Source organism: Dendrobates tinctorius, unplaced genomic scaffold (genome assembly GCF_039654945.1).
Source record: "Dendrobates tinctorius isolate UK_male_01 unplaced genomic scaffold, ASM3965494v1 ptg000065l, whole genome shotgun sequence".
Classification (NCBI taxonomy): Eukaryota; Metazoa; Chordata; class Amphibia; order Anura; family Dendrobatidae; genus Dendrobates; species Dendrobates tinctorius.
The window spans coordinates 27,829,289-27,849,727 of record NW_027361733.1 but is presented as its reverse complement, the minus strand read 5'-3'; the positions used below and the strand labels follow the sequence as shown (position 1 = coordinate 27,849,727).

General features: G+C 44.6%; 1 protein-coding gene across 3 annotated transcripts; it reads left to right on the top strand.

Annotated features, from left to right (window-relative positions):
• Positions 1-48: 48 nt before the first annotated feature.
• On the top strand, positions 49-19,335 carry LKAAEAR1 (LKAAEAR motif containing 1). 3 transcript variants are annotated; one of them, XM_073580861.1, is made up of 5 exons: positions 49-185; positions 5,885-5,953; positions 8,338-8,691; positions 15,985-16,107; positions 19,147-19,335. In XM_073580861.1, the coding sequence occupies exons 3-5, from the start codon at positions 8,383-8,385 to the stop codon at positions 19,207-19,209; spliced, it is 495 nt and encodes a 164-aa protein (XP_073436962.1). In that variant the 5' UTR covers positions 49-185; positions 5,885-5,953; positions 8,338-8,382; the 3' UTR covers positions 19,210-19,335. The 3 variants fall into 3 exon arrangements, with proteins under 3 accessions (XP_073436962.1, XP_073436964.1, XP_073436963.1); XM_073580862.1 differs by having other exon boundaries at positions 78-166; XM_073580863.1 differs by lacking the exon at positions 5,885-5,953 and having other exon boundaries at positions 75-185.
• The last annotated feature ends 1,104 nt before the right edge of the window (positions 19,336-20,439 follow it).

Sequence of the window (20,439 nt, the reverse complement as noted above, 5' to 3'; positions counted from 1 at the left end):
GACACACGTTTCTATTGGATGCCGCAGATCACGTGATCGAACAGGGACGTAAAAAAAAAAAATCTCTCCATGGTAACGTTTTGACAACAGAAAACGCGTCACTGTGGACTGACGGGAGAGATCGCGCTGTCTGAGTGTGAGACGCTGGTAGACATGATGTCCTGAGGTAGAGAAAGCCGGGAGAGGTAAAGTGATGGGGGAGCTGGGTTACGCTGCACAGGAACCGCAGCTGTTCTGTGATGCGATATAGAACTGGGAGAGGTCCCGTGCTGGGATATAGAACTGGGAGAGGTCCTGTGCTGCGATATAGAACTGGGAGAGGTCCTGTGCTGCGATATAGAACTGGGAGAGGTCCCGTGCTGGGATATAGAACTGGGAGAGGTCCTGTGCTGCGATATAGAACTGGGAGAGGTCCTGTGCTGCGATATAGAACTGGGAGAGGTCCTGTGCTGCGATATAGAACTGGGAGAGGTCCCATGCTGGGATAAAGAACTGGGAGAGGTCCCGTGCTGGGATATAGAACTGGGAGAGGTCCTGTGCTGCGATATAGAACTGGGAGAGGTCCTGTGCTGAGATATAGAACTGGGAGAGGTCCCGTGCTGGGATATAGAACTGGGAGAGGTCCCATGCTGGGATATAGAACTGGGAGAGGTCCCATGCTGGGATATAGAACTGGGAGAGGTCCCGTGCTGGGATATAGAACTGGGAGAGGTCCCGTGCTGAGATATAGAACTGGGAGAGGTCCCGTGCTGGGATATAGAACTGGGAGAGGTCCCATGCTGCGATATAGAACTGGGAGAGGTCCCGTGCTGGGATATAGAACTGGGAGAGGTCCCGTGCTGGGATATAGAACTGGGAGAGGTCCCGTGCTGAGATATAGAACTGGGAGAGGTCCCATGCTGGGATATAGAACTGGGAGAGATCCCGTGCTGGGATAAAGAACTAGGAGAGGTCCTGTGCTGCGATATAGAACTGGGAGAGGTCCTGTGCTGCGATATAGAACTGGGAGAGGTCCCGTGCTGGGATAAAGAACTGGGAGAGGTCCCGTGCTGGGATATAGAACTGAGAGAGGTCCTGTGCTGCGATATAGAACTGGGAGAGGTCCCGTGCTGGGATAAAGAACTGGGAGAGGTCCCGTGCTGGGATATAGAACTGGGAGAGGTCCCGTGCTGAGATATAGAACTGGGAGAGGTCCCGTGCTGGGATATAGAACTGGCAGAGGTCCCATGCTGGGATATAGAACTGGCAGAGGTCCCTTGCTGCGATATAGAACTGGGAGAGGTCCCGTGCTGGGATAAAGAACTGGGAGAGGCCCCGTATAGAACTGGGAGAGGTCCCGTGCTGGGATAAAGAACTGGGAGAGGTCCCGTGCTGAGATATAGAACTGGGAGAGGTCCTGTGCTGCGATATAGAACTGGGAGAGGTCCTGTGCTGGGATAAAGAACTAGGAGAGGTCCTGTGCTGGGATAAAGAACTGGGAGAGGTCCTGTGCTGGGATATAGAACTGGGAGAGGTCCCGTGCTGGGATAAAGAACTGAGAGAGGTCCTGTGCTGGGATATAGAACTGGGAGAGGTCCCATGCTGAGATATAGAACTGGCAGAGGTCCCATGCTGGGATATAGAACTGGGAGAGGTCCCGTGCTGGGATAAAGAACTGAGAGAGGTCCTGTGCTGCGATATAGAACTGGGAGAGGTCCCGTGCTGGGATATAGAACTGGGAGAGGTCCTGTGCTGCGATATAGAACTGGGAGAGGTCCCGTGCTGGGATATAGAACTGGGAGAGGTCCCGTGCTGCGATATAGAACTGGGAGAGGTCCCGTGCTGAGATATAGAACTGGCAGAGGTCCCATGCTGGGATATAGAACTGGGAGAGGTCCCGTGCTGGGATTAAGAACTGGGAGAGGTCCCGTGCTGGGATAAAGAACTAGGAAAGGTCCCGTGCTGCGATATAGAACTGGGAGAGGTCCCATGCTGGGATATAGAACTGGGAGAGGTCCCGTGCTGGGATATAGAACTGGGAGAGGTCCCGTGCTGGGATATAGAACTGGCAGAGGTCCCGTGCTGGGATATAGAACTGGGAGAGGTCCCGTGCTGGGATAAAGAACTGGGAGAGGTCCCGTGCTGCGATATAGAACTGGGAGAGGTCCCGTGCTGAGATATAGAACTGGCAGAGGTCCCAGGCTGGGATATAGAACTGGGAGAGGTCCCGTGCTGAGATAAAGAACTGAGAGAGGTTCTGTGCTGGGATATAGAACTGGGAGAGGTTCTGTGCTGGGATATAGAACTGGGAGAGGTCCCGTGCTGGGATAAAGAACTGGGAGAGGTCCCGTGCTGGGATAAAGAACTAGGAGAGGTCCTGTGCTGCGATATAGAACTGGGAGAGGTCCTATGCTGAGATATAGAACTGGCAGAGGTCCCATGCTGGGATATAGAACTGGGAGAGGTCCCGTGCTGGGATAAAGAACTGAGAGAGGTCCTGTGCTGGGATATAGAACTGGGAGAGGTCCTGTGCTGGGATATAGAACTGGGAGAGGTCCCGTGCTGGGATAAAGAACTGGGAGAGGTCCCGTGCTGGGATAAAGAACTAGGAGAGGTCCCGTGCTGGGATATAGAACTGGGAGAGGTCCCGTGCTGGGAGAGGTCCTGTGCTGCGATATAGAACTGGGAGAGGTCCTATGCTGAGATATAGAACTGGCAGAGGTCCCGTGCTGGGATAAAGAACTGGGAGAGGTCCTGTGCTGGGATATACAGTAGAACTGGGAGAGGTCCCGTGCTGGGATAAAGAACTGAGAGAGGTCCTGTGCTGGGATATAGAACTGGGAGAGGTCCCGTGCTGGGATAAAGAACTGGGAGAGGTTTTGTGTTGGGATAAAGACCTGGGAGAGGAGGTCCTGTGCTGGAATAAAGAACTGGTAGATTTCCTGGCATGGGACTTGAAGCTGGGAGAGGTCCCATCCCCTCTCGGAGAACTAGAGAACTGGCATGGGACTTGAAGCTGGGAGAGGTCCAGGCATGGGTTAGAGTGAGAAAAGGTCCTGTGCTGGGATAAAGAACTGGGAGACATCGTGGCATAGGACTTTAAGCTGAGAGAGGTCCCATCCCCTTATGGAGAACTAGAGGAAATTCTACTTTCAAATTTAGAAAGCAATGAGATCCAGACACAAGAGAAGGATGTGGGTCAGAATTAAGAATTTGATAATATTCCCCCCTTGTGATTATTAATGGGAGAGATGTTGTACTTGGACTGAGAAATAAGAAATATTCTGTTCATGTGCCTAGAAATGGGAGATATCCTGTTTTTGGACATAGAAGTAGGAGAGAACCAATTTTTGGACATATAAGTAGGAGAAATATCGAAATATCGTCCTTAAAAATAGAAATGGAAGGAATCCCATTCCTAGAGTTAGAAGTGGGAGATCTCATGTCCTTGGGTGTTGAAATGGGAACAATCTCGTTCCTTGACTTAGACATAGGAGAGAACTCATAACTGGATGAAGAAATTAATTGGATTTTGATCTCATATTAGGGATTAGAAATAATAATAAACTTCTATTCCTGACATTTGGTACTTTGGGGATTCTGTCCCAGGGTATAGAAATTGCAAAGATCTGATACTGGAGCTTAGAAACAGGAGAGATTCTGTTTTGTAATTTAGAAATTGGGGCGTCTCAGTGGTTAGCACAGATGCTTTGCAGTGCTGGGGCCCTGGGCTCAAATTCCACCAAGGACATCTGCAAAGAGTTTGTATGTTCTCCCTGCTTTTGCCTGTGTTTCTTCCGGGTACTCCGATTTCCTCCTGCACTCAAAGGACATTCTAAAAGGGAATGTAGATTGTGATTTATCTGTGAAGTGCTGTGGAATATGATGGCACTATGTATGTAAGCATAATAAATAACTTTGTTTTGGAATTTTGAAATGGGAAATATTAATGAGATTGTGACCCAAAATGAGAAAACAGATAAAGAGTTGGGTTCCTGTCTTATCATCAGATAGATGGGCAGAGAGAGACAAAGAAGATCAAGAATAGATAACAATGCTGAGTGGGATAGTATACAAAATTTCACCCTAAAGTGAAAAAAGCACCAGTAATAAACTGTGTAGATGATTTCAATGTCCAACCTGAGTTAGTGGTGTTTAGAAGCTTTTTGAGTGACTCAGTCCCTTAGTTAAGGAAGTCATTGGGACTCTCAGCAAATCTTGTACTTCCCCCGTTAAGAAAACACAATGCTGAAGATCCCATTCATACAGCCACATCTCAATTAAACCCAGTGTACAGATCCTGAAGCCTGAAAATTATATTTAGGCTTGGTTCAGATGACTGCATTTCACAGTCCGTATATAGATCAACTGCAGACATACTGTATGTGTGGCTCTCATTTCATTATCTTCCATTTTGTTTATGCTTGAAAAAGGCTGCTTGGTGGCTGAAATGTTGCTTTTATGATACATTTTGCATCATAAAAGGAATTAAATTATCTCTTTCGTGCCTTGGAAACAATTTGTTTCAGGCTGTAATTTCAGGTCAGGAGACATGGTGTCAGTCTCTATATGGACTGTATAATACAGCCAATTGAAGTTGAAGTAAGGTCTCATTCAGATGTACAGTATGTATTCTTTTGTTGATTTTCATGGATTAAAATTTATTTGTCTTTTCACATGTCCATGTTTTTGTTTTGTTTTGTTGCCAATCGTGTGTATGCAAAAATCATGAAGATGTCCATTGTTGATCGGAGTCATGGATCAAAATTATGCAAGTCTATGGGGTCCATGATCAATGTATAATCCATGAGCTGTCCGTTTTTAACATTGCAGTGAATAGGATAAGATTTATTTTTATTTTTTTAATACGATGAAACTCTGGTGAAAACTGACACACGGATGAAACACGGATCCAAATGATTAAATCCTGACCATTTTTTACATGCTTGACATCTAAATGAGTTTTTAGGTGGAGTAGAGTTGTATAAGCAAACTGGCCTTTAAAAAATTGTCATGGTGACGTTTTCATCAGTGGAGCTCTGTGTGCTGATATCCCCGTGATCACTGAAACAAAGGATCGGAAGCCCCCAGCAGATTACTGCTCTTTAGGAAGACGGGTTAGATGACGACAACCTCTATACAAAGTCTGCAAGCCTGTCTTCCCGAGCTTTGACCTTCTGCTGTTTCATTTTAGCAATTGGCAAGGATTTTGCAAATCATGTCAAGCATTTTTTTTTTTTTTTTTTTTAAATATCCACTTAATAGTATGGATATAAAACATATTTAAAGGGTTATTTCCACCTTGTAAAGTTAGGGTATGCTATCATTTTGTTATCATTGGTAGTCTCAGAGGTCTCCCTTATTGTGCAGGGAAAAATTGTTAGAAAGGAACACTGTGCTAAATTAGCTCTGCAGCCTCTTTGTCCTCACTTTTGCTGGGGGTTGGACCCCAATCATAAATTGATTGAACATTCTAGAGATAGGCCATCACTTTGAGATGGAAATGGACTATCTAAGCATATTGCCTCATAACAGTAAAAACGGTGAGCTGCATTGCTATCACCTTTTGCTGTTATGTACTGAGGATAGCATTTAACCCTGATCTATAGCACTAGTTTTGCTTTTCCAGTTTGATCTTAGCTTGTTGCCTCCCAGGCTACACTCAGACCTAGGCACTTTGTTCTCTTAATGAGCCGATGTGTGTTCACTGTAAGATCCCTTCCTCCCTTGCCTCGCACATGAAATGGTTTGGCTGCAGCATACAGAGTGGTTTTGAGCTCAGTGGCGGTTCTCAAGGGGCACACGGAGAGAGATATTGAGCATGTTACACTTTACTTGCAAAAAGTAAAATCGTATAAGAAAGTCCTGGTAAATCTGTTGTTCCAGTAACAAATATTCCTTCCAGTATTTTTCAGATCAGGACTATGAGGCAATCTGAACATGTCCCAGTGGAGTTCTTTATATTGTTCTTTAGGTAAATGATTTTTTCTTATCCAGATCTATTTTGTCTTTGAAAAGAATTCCAATGCAATCCAAATCCATAAACTTTTCCTGTATCCACAAGAAGAAAGTTTCTCCTGTATCTTTAAGAAAGATTGATCCCATAAAATGAGAAATGTGACTCTGCTTTCCTTATGGTAGTTCCTCTCTTCAGCATCTGTGCCAATCAAGAAAAATAAATGATCTGTGGATTTTCTTGATGCCTGATGTGAAAAAGTCAAGCTTCCTAAAGATGCTCATACACCTTCAACGGCTGTCTGCTAAATTCTCATTTGGCCGATAGCTATTCCTCCTGAGTTTCCCAAATGCTTGCAAGCAAGAATATGTGGTCGTTGAAGAGAGTGGACCATGCTACTTCCACTAAGTAGCTTATTTTCTGGGTAAATAAAAGAGAGAAATACGTAATTCTTGACGCTCCCATACATATTAGATGGTTGTTCAGTTCCGCCAATATTATTTAGTTTAGCCAACATTAATGTGTATGGGACATTAAGTCAGTCCCGCAAGGTGTCAAGCGTAGGCTGATATGTACTAACTTGGATTTAAAAAAAAATCCAATTAAGGTGACTTTAGATACCCTGTTTCCCTGTAAATAGGGCGCCCCCCGAAAGTAAGGCATGCTAGGGGGAGCACTGTGCCTGCTAATATAAGGCCTCCCTCCCGAAAATAAGGCATACCTTGTTCTTGCATGGGGCATGCAGTTGTGTCTCGCTCCCGCTGTCCGGTGCCCGCCACTGCAGTCGCGCTGTTCGTAGGAGTTAATCACAGCCTCACAGCCTCGGAGCTGTGTGCCGATCTCCGCCCATGAGCCCTGCGCCAATCACAGCGCAGGAACCATGGGCCAGCTGATGTCATCCATAGTCTCTGATTGTTCCTGGGCTGTGATTAGCCCAGGGCTCCTGCGCTCTGATTGGCCCAGGGCTCCTGCACCACCAAAGCACTGAAAGCAGCACCGCGGAGGAAACCAGTAAGAAAGTGAAAGTGTGTGTCTGTGTATGGGTGTGTGTGTCTATGTAAGGGTGTGTGTGTGTGTGTCTGTGTGTGTGTGCGGTACACACATGGGAGGCTGCCGTGGGATACTGTGATAATGGGAGGCTGCAGTGGGATATCGGGATGATGGGAGGCTGCAGTGGGATGATGTGAAATGATAAGAGGCTGCAATACTGTACTGTAGAATGATGGGGGCTGTAATGGAATGATGGGGGTGCTGTATTGGGGACTGTAAAGGGATGATGAGGGCTGCAATGGGATGATGGGAATATTTGGGGCTGCAAAATGATGATGGGGCTGCTACGGTAAAGGAACTGTTGTGGGTGATTGTTACGGTAGCGGTACAGTGTCCAGAAAGTGTGTGGGAGCCATTTTAGAGCCCTTATGTTTTGTGGTCCTGTGTGAGAGTCAGGCAATTACAGTACCGTACCGTAGTGTGTTACTTTGATTTGTTGCCTGCTTTTCTGCTGAACGGTCTATATGTCTGACTACTGGTTTTACTCTACAGAACGTTCTTCGTAGTTGTCAGACAATCGACTGTTCTTCCCAACTCTCTCATATAATGACACATGCATTCTTTGCTTAGGCATGTGTTTTTCAGTGGGTAGTGAGTAATAAGTTACTGTCAGACACCTAGCAGTGGCTTACCTCTTTGTCGGCCAGTCTGACCTAAATTAACACATTAATTCACCCAATACCCATATTAAATCATAACCTGGGCAAACTCATCCTAATATTGTACCAACAAATAGGGAAAAAACACCCAAAGAGTATATTAGCCATAAAAACAAATCTTTATTACATATTTAGATTAAATATACAAAAAATCACAATGTAAAACAGTGTCTGTCTGGCAATGGTTCAGAGCCTCATAGAGGAACTGATTACTATGTGTAGTAGAACTACTATGTTTTGATCCCTGAACCATTGCCAGACAGCCACTGTTTTCCATTGTGATTTTTTTTTGTATATTTAATCTAAATATGTAATAAAGATATTTTTTATGGCTAATATACTCGTTGGGTGTTTTTACCCTATTTGTTGGTACAAAATCAACACGTATGCAAATTCCATCTGAAACATATGGGCACCTTATAATAGTGACGTAACAATTTTGTAGGCCTTTCAAAATGTTCAACTAGTCAGTGTACCTGTAAAATTGCTTATTTTTTATGTATATAAATGGTCTTACTGCTTGGATACTAAAAACATATTTTGGCTACTGGAAGAGGTGTCTAACTTGCTTTAAGAGTGTGCAGTAGTTTGAGTTTATCCTTTTCCTTCTTTTCATCTTATGGTTCCTTACTATATAGAGGAACTCAAAATGTATTATAGCTCCAGTTCTGACCTCATTGTGTTCATTTTCAGATCTTTTTTTTGAGTTCTGAATTAAAGAAGTCACAATTCATCTTAATGTCTTCGGGAAATAGCAAAGCAGGCCTTCAGGTCAAGAAGGCTAGTGGACATGGAGATATCAAGAAGATGGATCCAATGCAGAAAGCAAGATACATGGCTTATGAACAACCAAGCAAAGCGATAGCTGCTTCTTTGCTCATGACTCAAAACCGACTGAAGGAACATGCTCTGAAGACTGTGCCAGGGCAAAAACAGAGGGTCTTAGACCCAGAACAAGAAAGGCAAAAGAAGGTGGTGGGGCAGCTAAAAGCCGCAGAAGCTCGCAACCGTATACGCCTCTTGAGAATTCGCTTTCAGTGCAGTCGAGTAAGATCCACTTACACAAATGTCCCATGAGATTTCCAGAGGTTTCCTATGTTGTCTGCTTCTCTACTATTCTATGATGGATATAAACTTGCACAGGGGATTGGGAAAATCAAAATTGCCCTCCAGTTCATACTATCACACTGTCCATTCTTAGATGTCCAAAGGTTTCATATGTTATCTGCTTTCCTACTGTCTTATAAAAAACTTGGTCTTACATACAGAACCATAAAAATTGTCGTCCCACCACCGATCCATGGCAGACCTTAATGTGTCTTTACAGTTTAAAAAAAAGTTGTTTAAATGTATATAAAGTGCAAAAAGTTGAAATTTACTAATGCACTTGAATTAAGAAAGTTGCCCCAATCCGGAGATGTCGGCACTAGTCTTGGCAGCTCCACTACCAGCTTTCATTCAACACATGAGATAGCTTGTTACTTTAGACTGTGACAAGAAATGTGTATTAAGGGGACTGGCTGCAGGACTTATTTAATTAGCTAAGTCATATCCTTTCTCTGTCATAGCTGATTTATAGCCAGAGAATGGGGTTGGCCTAGCTGTTGAAATAAGCAGTGTGCAAGTCCCCTTTATACACAGCCCTGCCCTCCTGTGTCAAAGCAAAGCCAGAAATGGAGCTTCAGAGATTGACACTGATCTGTCAAGATCTGGAAAGCTTTCTATATTCATACACACATACTTTCAGAAATATTGGAACAGTGGTGCAAGTTTTGTCATTTTAGCTGTTTACCAAAACATATTCAAGATACTGTTATTTAATCAATATGGACTTAAAGTTGCAGACTCCGCTTTAATTTGAGTGTTGTAACATCCTAATTTTAGTAAAGGATAAGGAGTTACAGCTTTTTAGCTGCCTCTTTTTAAAGATACCAAAAGTAATTGGATATTTTTCTCAAAAGCTCTTTATTAAACTATTACCTTGTTAATAAACTATTACCTTGTTAATCCATTATCAGTTAAGCAGCAGGTAAAAGGTCTGGAGCTGATTCCAGGTGTGGCATTTGCATTTGGAAGCTGTTTCTGTGAATTCACAACATGCGGACAAAGGAGCTCTCAATGGAAGAGAGACAGATCATCATTAGGCTGAAAAAAAAGAAATCCATCAGAGATAGCAAAAATGATAGGAGTAGCTGTTAGGGATGGCGGAACGCACCAAATATAAATAATAGGAGGTGCGTTCACCGCCCGGGGTCCACCGTGCGGTAGATGTAAAGACCACTGCTGGATAATGACAGACTCGCTAGGAGGCGGAGTACTGCACTCGGGTTGACGTCACCCGAGGTGCTAGGACAGACTCTGTTTTAGGCACAGAGACACCCTAGAGTAAAATAAGGCGTAGACGCCAGGGTACAGCCGCTTAACGACAGTGCCGGGGAACCGGACACTGTCGGACGCTAATGTTAGGTGCGGTAAGCACAGTGGCGCATAGCTTGCCACTACCTGGCACTAGCTAAAACACTCTATCCACATTCGTAATATCAGAGGGTAGGGGTTTCCAATGAGCCAATCACCAGACACATGCATCCGTCACCATACACACATAGCAAATAAGGTCTACACTAGCGCATGGCCGAGCCGCCATGCAGGCTTTTTATAGCCAAGCAATTCCAGGACCTTCCAGTCTTCTGAGAAGAACCAATCAGATCCGAAACAGGACCTGAGCATGTGACCCCTGCTCTCCAGTGAGAGGTCGTCTTGCGGGCATGCCCAGTAGCACGGCGAGAGGACTTAGCCTCTGGAGCGGATCCCTGCAAAGCAGGTTGCGCTACCATTGCTGGATCAGAGGTGGCAGCAACATCCAGACTCAGAGAGCAGGTCTGAGCAGAACGCCTGGATCTCCGAGATTGCTGAGCAGGTCCCTGAGCGGTCGGAGGAGAATGGGAGACTTCTGGATGTACGGCTCTGGATTCCTGTTGTGCAGTCTCAGAAATCCGATGCCTAATAGTAGCCAAATCAACAGTTTGGTACATTCTGCAAAAAAAGAGCGCACTGGTGAGCTCGGAAACTCCAAAAGGCTTGGACATCCACGGAAGCCAATGGTGGTGGATGATCACATAATCTTTTCAGTGGTTAAGAAAAACTCCTTCACAACATCCACCCAAGTGAAGAACACTCTGTTCACCAAAAGGGGCAAATAATTAATCAGCCTTAAAAATAGAAAGGCAAGATTAGACTTTGCATCAAAAAAAACTAAAAAAGCCAGCCCAGTCCAGGAAAAGCATTCTCTGGTCATATAAAATTAGGATCAACCTGTACCTGAATGATGGGAGGAAGAAAGTACGGAGAAGGCTTGGAACGGCTCATGATCCAAAACATACCAGATCATCTGTGAAACATGATGGAGTCAGTGTGATAGCATGGGCTTGCGTGACTTCCAATGGCACTGGGTCACTAGTGTTTATTGGTGATGTGACTGAAGACAGAAGCAGTCAGATGATTTGTGAAGTGTACAGGGCAATATTTTCTGCTCATATTGAACCAAATGCAGCAAAGTCAGTGGACGGTGCTTCACAGTATAGAGTGACAATGACCCAAAACATATTGCGATAGCAAGCCAGGAGTTTTTTAAGGCAAATAAGTGGAATATTCCGCAATGGCCGAGTCAATCACCAGATCTCAACCCCATTGATCATGCATTTCACATTTTTAAGACAAATCTGAAGGCAGAAAGACCCACAAATATGCCAACAACTGAAGTCAGATGCAGTAAAGGCCTAGCAAAGCATCACAAAGGGGGAAACCCATTGTTTGGTGACATCCATGGCTTCAGGTATTTATTGCCTGCAAAGGATTCTCTACAAAGTATTTAAAATGAACATTTTATTTATGATAAAGCTAATTTGTCCAATTACTTTTGAGCTCCTGAAGTGAGGAGGTTTTTTAGAAAGATTCTTGAAATTCCTAAATGTTTCCCAGGATATTTTTGTTGAACCCCTTTAATTAAACCTGAAGGTCTACACTTCAATTGCATCTCAGTTGTTTCGTTTTAAATTAAAAAAATAGTTTAATGCAGAGCCCAAATCACGACAGTTAGATCACTGTCCGAATATTTCTGGACCTAACTGTTTATTAACAAGTTTCACCTCTTTTTCATATATTATATATTTTTTTCCAAGCTGGGCAACCCCTTTAATGTGATTTTCATATAAGACCGTTTTCTGAATTTGGTAGGAAGTTGGGTGATGTCAACGGTTCCCGAATTTTGCATCTAGATGTGGCCTTCAGATTCATGCCAACCATGAGGAACGGAAGATGGAGGCATCTGGGCTGGGGTCCTCATCTTTATGGGCTCCATATTAATTAGTCTAGACATCTAATGCTCCTGTAAGAAGATGTGTCCATAGCGTAGAGACTTTGTCAGTAATGGTGGAGACAGGACAGGTCATGTAAGGTGTTAGGTTCCTGCCACTGCACAGCAGGAATCCAGAGCCTTGCACCCAGCGGTCTCGCATTCTTCCTCGGCCGCAGTGGAGCCTGCTCAGCAGATTCATCAGTCCCGGCGCTCTGCCCAGGCCAACTCCGTGGGTTTGCTTGCAGCTGCCACCTCTGGCACAGCTATGAAAGTGCAGGCTGCTCAGCAGCGAGATTCTCTAGGGACTAAGTCCTCATGTCGGGCCACTGAGCATGCCCGTGGAGTGATCACCCATTGGAGATCGAGGGTCACGTGCTCAGGTCCTGCTCGTGTTCGGATTGGCCCATCCGAGAAGCCAGGAAGGTCCCAGACACCCGTTGCTATAAAAGGTTCGCATGGCCGCTCGCCCATGCGCTAGGATAGACTGTATTTACAGACTATAAGGTGTGAGAGACGTATGCACGTATGAATGTATCTGGTGACTGACTCATTATGAAACCCCTACCCTTGGTACGCATGTGTGGTGTAGCCTAGCCTGCTAGCACCCAGGCTTAGGTGTAGGTAGCTCAGGGTTTGAGTCAGACATTGGTCCTCACCAGTGATACAGCACACCTCAGTGCATGTGCTCCACACTCCACTGCCAGCGTCTTTAGCGGCGCTCGTGGCAGCGACGCCGCGCGCTCAGTGGGCCTAGAGGGACTCTAACCCCGTGTCCTTGGGGTAGCGTTCTGTGGCCGTACACTGTGCGCTCTTTTAGCCGAGCTCTCTGAGCACAAACAGGCTTCCCGTTTATGTTCAGCGGTAGTGCGGCTCTGTGAACCAACATAGTCCGCCCCCGTACACACCGGGTGACGATAACCCGTGTGTGTTTTTATAGTATACCGCCATATAGCATCCGCCATTACTGAGCAGCAGGTTACCACCCTTGCACGGTGGACCCCGGGCTGCGAACGCACCTTATTACCATCTTTATTATTTGGTGCGTTCCTCCAGCAGTAACATAAGGGCTGTTCCTCCTCCATTTACACAACACAGAGCAAAAAGCCGGCTGCAGAGAATGTAGTTTTTCATCTTTTTCCCCCGCAGTTTATATTGAATACAGCTCTTGTGCTTTCCAGAGAAGTCTCAGTGCTTTTAGTTAAATGCACAGCAATTATATTTCGACTGGGCAGATCTATAAATGTAGTTGGTGGAAGTGACTTTCTCATCCCTGACCAAAAGTCTGTGCAGTGTATACAATCCTATGTAGGGCAAATATTTTTCTGCACAGCAACCTCAGTCTGTACGCTCCTGTGAATCTGGGAAACTGGGTGCCCTGTGCGTGTGGTGGCAAATCGGGCACCAATGGGCCACACTTTCAATTGAGACTTCCCCCCCCAAAAAAATTATTGTTGTATCCCACAGTTAGTTATGGGGTTCAAGTAAAGGTTGCACTGCTTATGTATGTATTTTTTTCTGTGCTACTTTCTCAGAGTTGCAGAAAAATACCATGAATTTGCAAAAGTAGGTTAATACACCCCTTATACAAAATTTCTATTAGACGTTTCTTGTGTTACTGAGCATGACAAAGTTGATTCAGGTTTCCGGAATGCCTCAGATTCATGCTTGGTGCCCCTATAATGCAGTTGGGATGGGCCGTAGTTGTGTTTTCAGTGCCCCTCCCACATCAACATCATATTCACATGATTTATTTTTTTTAACTACTTCATATCCTGACAAATTAAGGGTTGAACATTTTTTTTAGTGACTTGCATAAAACTGAGCTCTAATGAGATATATCAGATTTTTTACAGGAAGATAGAGATCTTTTACGAGTTTGTGTAACAGAATAGGGCAAGTTACTGACCTGGTAATCTGATGAGATTTTATAATGGATGGTATTTGAGAGTCATCAGTAATTTGTAGATCATTATATATTTTTTTTTTTTTTTTTAAATAGTGATAGACATGAGTTTCCATACAAAGAGGTTCTGCAGCAATTGATTATGGTCTTCCCTTCGTGTCTGTCCTTATATAAAGTAGAACAGTAGTTTATTCGAAGAAGTAGAGAAAAGCATGTCCTTATTAAAAACTTTCTTCCTAAAGTTTGCTTCCAGCTAACGGTTATCGCCTGCGGCATGGTATAGCACAGGGTGACATTGTTTGAGCCGTATCTCCTAAAACATCTGGAATGTCTTTTACATTTCCTCCCGAGATCCCCACTGAGCTATTTTTAGATATCCAAAATAAGAAGGCCTGCCTCCCTGCTTTTATCCTCCTCCATCTCATGTCACAAGAGCCAGAAATACCTCTCACTGAGACGGGGTCAGGAATGTGTAGTCCAGTCCCAGATCTGGAACAGTGCCTACAGGGCCAGAGGCGTTGAGGAAGGGGGATTCCTAATTATAGAAGTAGGATTTGCCATTGACTCACCAAAGCGGATCAATAAAGGGGACGAAGACTTTCTATATATATATATATATATATATATATATATGTGAGCCCAATTTTATAATATCTATGTTACCCATGTAACAAATTATTATTATTATTATACCGTCCCTCCGTTATTTTTTTGGTTTTTTTATGCATGTACTTGTGTTTCTTCAGAAACGTTGTTATACCATGAATAGACCTATTAGAAGTCTCAAAAGGTTCCTCTGTAACATCATTTATTTTATGTTAGCCATTAAGGCTGTGTGCACACGCTGCGGATTCCGCTGCGTTTCCGCAGCGGTTTTGGCCGCTGCGGACACGCAGCAGTTTTAGCTGCGGTGTACAGTACCATTCATTTGAATGGGAAAAAAAAACCGCTGTGCCGACGCTGCGGAAAAAACCGCGCGGATTTGCTGCGGTTTTGAATCCGCAGAAAGAATTGCATGTCAATACTTTCTGCGGAAACCGCTGCGGGTTCCTATCTCCACCATTGTGGAGATAGTGAATCCGCAGGACCAAACCGCAGGCAAAACCGCAGATAATCCGCAGGTCTTTGGACCTGCGGATTATCTGCGGTTTTTGCAAAATCCGTGCGGATTAATCCGCAGCGGATTCCGCAGCGTGTGCACGTACCCTAGGGTATGTGCACACGATCAGTAAATACTATACTGCGAGTTGGAGGCTGCGTACTTGCGCAGTGTCCAGATGTTACAGCAAGAAATCCCATGCCCACTATGCGTGCACAGACGTCTGCGGCTTACCCTCGAAGTCGGCCATGCGATGCATCTCTCCAGACCGCAGCATGTCTATTTATCTTGCAGAGACGCGAGCAAGATAAATATCACCCGTCCAATGTAATGGACACAGTGATTCTGCACGGTTCAGTGATCACAGGCGGATTCACCTGCGTTCAAAAGCCGGCAGCGGACATGTGCTGCATCCAAAGCGCTGCCGATTCCTGAACGTGTGCACCTAGCCTAAAAGGTATCATAACTACAAAATTTTCTTGTTTTTCCCTCTGACAGCAATCTTTTTTCAACTGACTAAGGCTGCTTTCACATTTGGGGTTTTTAGCGCTGCGCTTCGTGCGCAATTGAAACGCATGCAAAAAACGCATCATGCGTTTTGCATGCGTTTGCGTTTTTTTTAGGCCATGCGTTTTAACCAGTTTCTAGCCATGTTAACTCTTAAAACGCATGCGATTTCATAGACTGTAATGTGTTATTTTGGCGCATTCCATGCGCAAGCGTGCCATGCGGTTTTTTTTACGCCGTTGGACGGACCCAAAAATGCAACAGGTTGCGTCTGGCATGCCTAGGCGCGCACTACAAAAAACCGCATGCGCACGAAAACACATACGAACGCGTGCAAACGCTAGACCATGCGCCTGCCATGTTAAACATAGGGACGCATGCACACGATGCGCTGCCCTAAAAAACGCTAATGTGAAACCAGCCTAACACGGTACTAAGCCCTTTTTTCTTTGTAAAAAATGTAACACTGTTTTATAGGCTCAGGAGTTAAATAATCTGATTTCCTGCCAACCAACTGCTCGTGAAGCCATCAGACTGGAAGTGTTCCTGCCACCCTGGCCACATGCAGACAAAACCTGTGATCCCTTACGCCGACTTGAGGTGAGACTGTTCATATAAGGGTCCATTTGCACATTCAAACCAGCAGCACTAAATGTACACCGAACGGTAAATTGTTTATCGATCGGCTGTCGTTTAAGTAGCCTGTTCACACAGGTCAACAGCGGTAAATGTTGCGCAGTAAGCGATCTGTAGATCGATCAGAGTTCATAGGCTGCCACGGTCTTGGCAGCACAGGTCTTCCGTGAGTACGTGAGTTTAATGTGCAGATTTTTCCCAGAGACTTGCATTAGATGCGGAAAATCCTCCATTACAGAATGCAATTGAGTTTTCGTGTTTTCGCATCAAAAACACATGTAATCCGCACATAGCCATATCAATAAAGTTGTTTTTTTTTAAAGGCAAATACCAGAAAGTATAAAAAACAAAGCATTATTTAAAACATGACAGCGACAGACAAACATAGCGTCAAAAACACAATGAAAAAGCACAACCTAAGGCCTCATTCACACGTCAGTATTTGGTCAGTATTTTTCATCAGTGTTTGAATGCCAAAACCAGGAGTGGACATTACAGAGAAAAACTATAATTGAAAGACTGACATCTGTTCTGTGTTTTGGAGACACTCCTGGTTTCGGCTTACAAATACTGATAAAACACTGATCAAAAATACTGATGTGTGAATGAGGCCTAATATTCTTAATAGGTGCGGAAATGATGCAGAAAATCTACAACGTCAAAAACTCACCAAACTGGGTACGTAGCCTTAGGCCGGGATCACACACAGTGAGATACGGCCGAGTCTCGCAGGTGAAAACCAAGCTCTGGCGCCGGCACTCCGGAGTGGAGCGTGCAGCCGCACAGCAATACATGGAGCTGCACGCGCCGCTCCGGAGTGCCGGTGCCAGAGCTTGGTTTTCACCTGCGAGACTCGGCCGTATCTCGCTGTAGTGCGACTCCGACCTCAGTCTCGCACGTCAATACCCATTGCCGCTGGCACTCGGATCAGAGCGTTAAGCTGCATAGAAATACATGTAGCTGAACGCTCCGATCCGAGGGCCGGGTATTGACGTGCGAGACTCGTCCGAGTTTCTCGCATGTGAGTATGAGCCCTAAGGCTGTGTTTCCACATTGCATTTTATAGAGTGTTTTGTCCCAGCAAAGTGAATGAGATTTCTGAAATCGCATGCACATGCTGCTTATTTTCTTCTTGCAGATTGGAACCAGTTTCTACTGTCAATTCAATTTCAGTTCTTTTTTTTCTCGCATTCTAATAAATGGAAAAAAGACCCATAAGAAAAGCCTCAAAGAAGTGTATTCTGGAAGCTTCTTTTTTAACTGCCAAGAGACATGTTTTCGATACAGAAATGTCTGCATCAGATACTAAACCTGTGCCTGTATCCTTAGGCTTTACATGTGTAATAGGGATTGTGTGAAGAGAGTCATTTAATGCCTAATGTAATCTATATCACCTGCTGAGATATGCTGCCTGTACAGATAGATGTACATGGACCTTTTTCCCAGCAGTGACAGCTGGAGATCTAATGCTGGCTCACACGTTATATATTTTTAGTGGATCATGACTATTTTATCAAGCAGTCTGACATGTGTGGGGACTCTGCTCCATTAGATAATCAGCAGTCGCTAATCACCGGCCTTCCACCTTTTGAAAACTAATGGGATAGACATCTGTGAGGATCAGGGGCGATAGATGCAGGTTTGGGCTTCTGCCCATCTCGCTTCTTTCCTTATCCGCCACTGTAAATATGCCACATGATCTGCATTATCCGCTATGAGCTGATGCTATCAGTGAGATTCTCTCACTTGTGTGGCTGATAACATCGGGAAATGATGTAATTACAGTATGCTGCAACTTCAGAGCTTCACATTAAATGGGCTTTGTGAGGTCTGCTTACCGTAGCTGCTATCCTCTGCAAAACAGGAGAATGCAGGGAGAAACGGAACACAAGAACAAGGGGTCACGGTCTGAAATTTGTTGAGGAAAGTTTACAAGCAATGTCAGAAAATTAATATAAAACCTAGATCTAGGCTTAGATAGCATTAATTCTTACTTATGTTGTGTGCATGTGTAGAGCGGTCTCATGAGCTGAGCCCGTACTGGACAAGGTATTATGCTTCTTGACAGCAGCAATCACTGGTGTTTAACCACTTACAGGGAACCGGTCATGTCCTTTATAGCTTGTAAACTGTCCCCAGTGTGTTGTTAGTGATGCAATGTGCATCACTAACACATTTTTTACATTAAAGCCGGTGGTCTAATAATGTGGAAAAAAACACTTTATATAGTTATATCGTACCTACTCATTTAGGCCGGTTTCACATTTGCGTATGGAAGAGCTGCGTACTTCCTCCGTGAAGCTCCGCCCACGGCCGCACCTCCTTCGGTCAGCTCTGCCTCCGTCGGCATGTGGCCTGCGTACCCTATCTTTAGCATTAGGTACGCAGGGCTTGCCGATGTATGCGGATGCCTCCGCATGCTTCGTTTTGACGGTGCGGCGACCGCACCAAAATGCAACACGTTAGTCATAGGAGTGTGCTTCACTTCATGCAGTCACGGTTGGCGCCGCCTACGCAATTTGAATGATGTTCCCGGGGTTGCACCGACGTCACTCAAATCCACTTTGAAAAATCCCGCACTTGCGCAGTGTATCCTGGAGCAGCCCTTGCGCACTGTTGATCGGTTTCCTGCGCTTGCGCCGTGATGAGCGGCTCTGGCCAGTCAGTGAAGCTGGTTACTACACACAGCTTTAGTGAACACGCGCAGTGAGCCGATTGTTATGACACACTCGTGGCTGTTTGATACACTGCGCAAACGCAGGATTTTTCAAAGCGGATTTGAGTGTTTTGGTTTTTTTTAGGGGGGGTTTATATCTAGCTTCTTTTAAATAGTATGTATTTTCTCACGAGTTGGGATTTTTTTGGCTGCATTGTCCCAGCATCCCAGTGCTCCCAGAGAAGCCATGACATCCTTCCAGCACATTACCCAGGTCCTATTGTGTTGTCCCCAGATATTGCGATCATAGTAGGTTAATGTGAGTATTGTACTGTGCTCTTTTCCAGAGAGAGCGAGTTGAAAGTCTCCTGGAAGATGATGAAGGACTGATGACGAGCCGCATTCCCTGAGTGACCCGGCTGGAGCTGGGGTGCAGTGTTATCCAGACATGTCCCATTATATTGTGTAGCCCTACATATACATCCTGTAGGTGCTGCCTGGAGCCGCTCCAAATAAAAGCCTGCATGTACCACCCATCTCCGGGATCATTTTGTGAGTTCTTCTTACCATGGCTGATAAGGCATTGTGCACATTGCATTCTATATTCCCAACGGACGTGTAAGTTAAAAAGATTTTGAGACTTTTGACCCTGTGTGTAGAAACGCAGAGTTTTTTAGACAGTTGAAGAAAACGGTTTAACGTAGGTCACAAGGACTCTCTTGTGGTCTCTGTTGCGTATAAGCTGGAAGCTTTTACTGGCATATGGATAAAATACATGTTTCATATGCATAGTGCACAACCTAAGGATCCCCATTAATAGGAACAAGGTGTTTCTACATAGTTAAACCATTACCTATATCCATCTTGTAACTCTGGGCTTGAGCGCCACCTACTGCTTCACTTTCTAATGACAGCCCATTGTAAGCTCCCTCCTTCACTGTATAGACTTCATTTCCTCCAGAGGGAAATATTCTCCACAAAGTGGTCTGCAATACAACAATGAAGCCACATAATCAGAGACAGCAATAAGGTGGCAATCGTCTAATCATTCCTATAGGTAGAGTATAGATTGACGTAGACATAAAATATGAACCAGCCCTTATATGGAGGATATATCCGTTATCTTACATTTGACTACAGATGACCAACAATTGAGAAAACTAGTGGAAATCTTACATTTCAGCTGCCTCTGCCAGCTATTGCAATATAAGCCCTGTACCAAATATTTTAGCGCAATCCACCCCCTATGTGATATACAGTTGAAACTAGAAGTTTCCATACACTATATAAAAAGACACATGCATGTTTTTCTCAATATCTGACATGAAATCAGAATAACCCTTTCCCGTTTTAGGTCAATTAGGATTGCCATAATTATTAGTATTTGCCAAATGCCACAATAATGAGAAAGAAAGAATGTTTTAAGGCATTTTTAAATATGTCAGATACTGAGAAAAGCATGCATATGTGTCTTTTTAAATAGTGTATGTAAACTCTTTTCAACTAGGGCGGTGGAGTCGGTGTCATGGAAATTGAGGAGTCGGAGGTTTGGCTTACCGACTCCTCAGCCCTGGTATGACGGAGTTGTGGAGTTGGAGCCATGGAAATTGAGGAGTTGCAGTCGGAGGTTTGGCTTACCG

Bases quoted from the DNA above. Each gene is read 5' to 3' on its own strand.
- LKAAEAR1 (XM_073580861.1), top strand. From the start codon at position 8,383: ATGTCTTCGGGAAATAGCAAAGCAGGCCTTCAGGTCAAGAAGGCTAGT. The intron at 8,692-15,984 runs GTAAGATCCACT...ACTGTTTTATAG, and splicing joins TTCGCTTTCAGTGCAGTCGA to GCTCAGGAGTTAAATAATCT. The intron at 16,108-19,146 runs GTGAGACTGTTC...GCTCTTTTCCAG, and splicing joins ATCCCTTACGCCGACTTGAG to AGAGAGCGAGTTGAAAGTCT.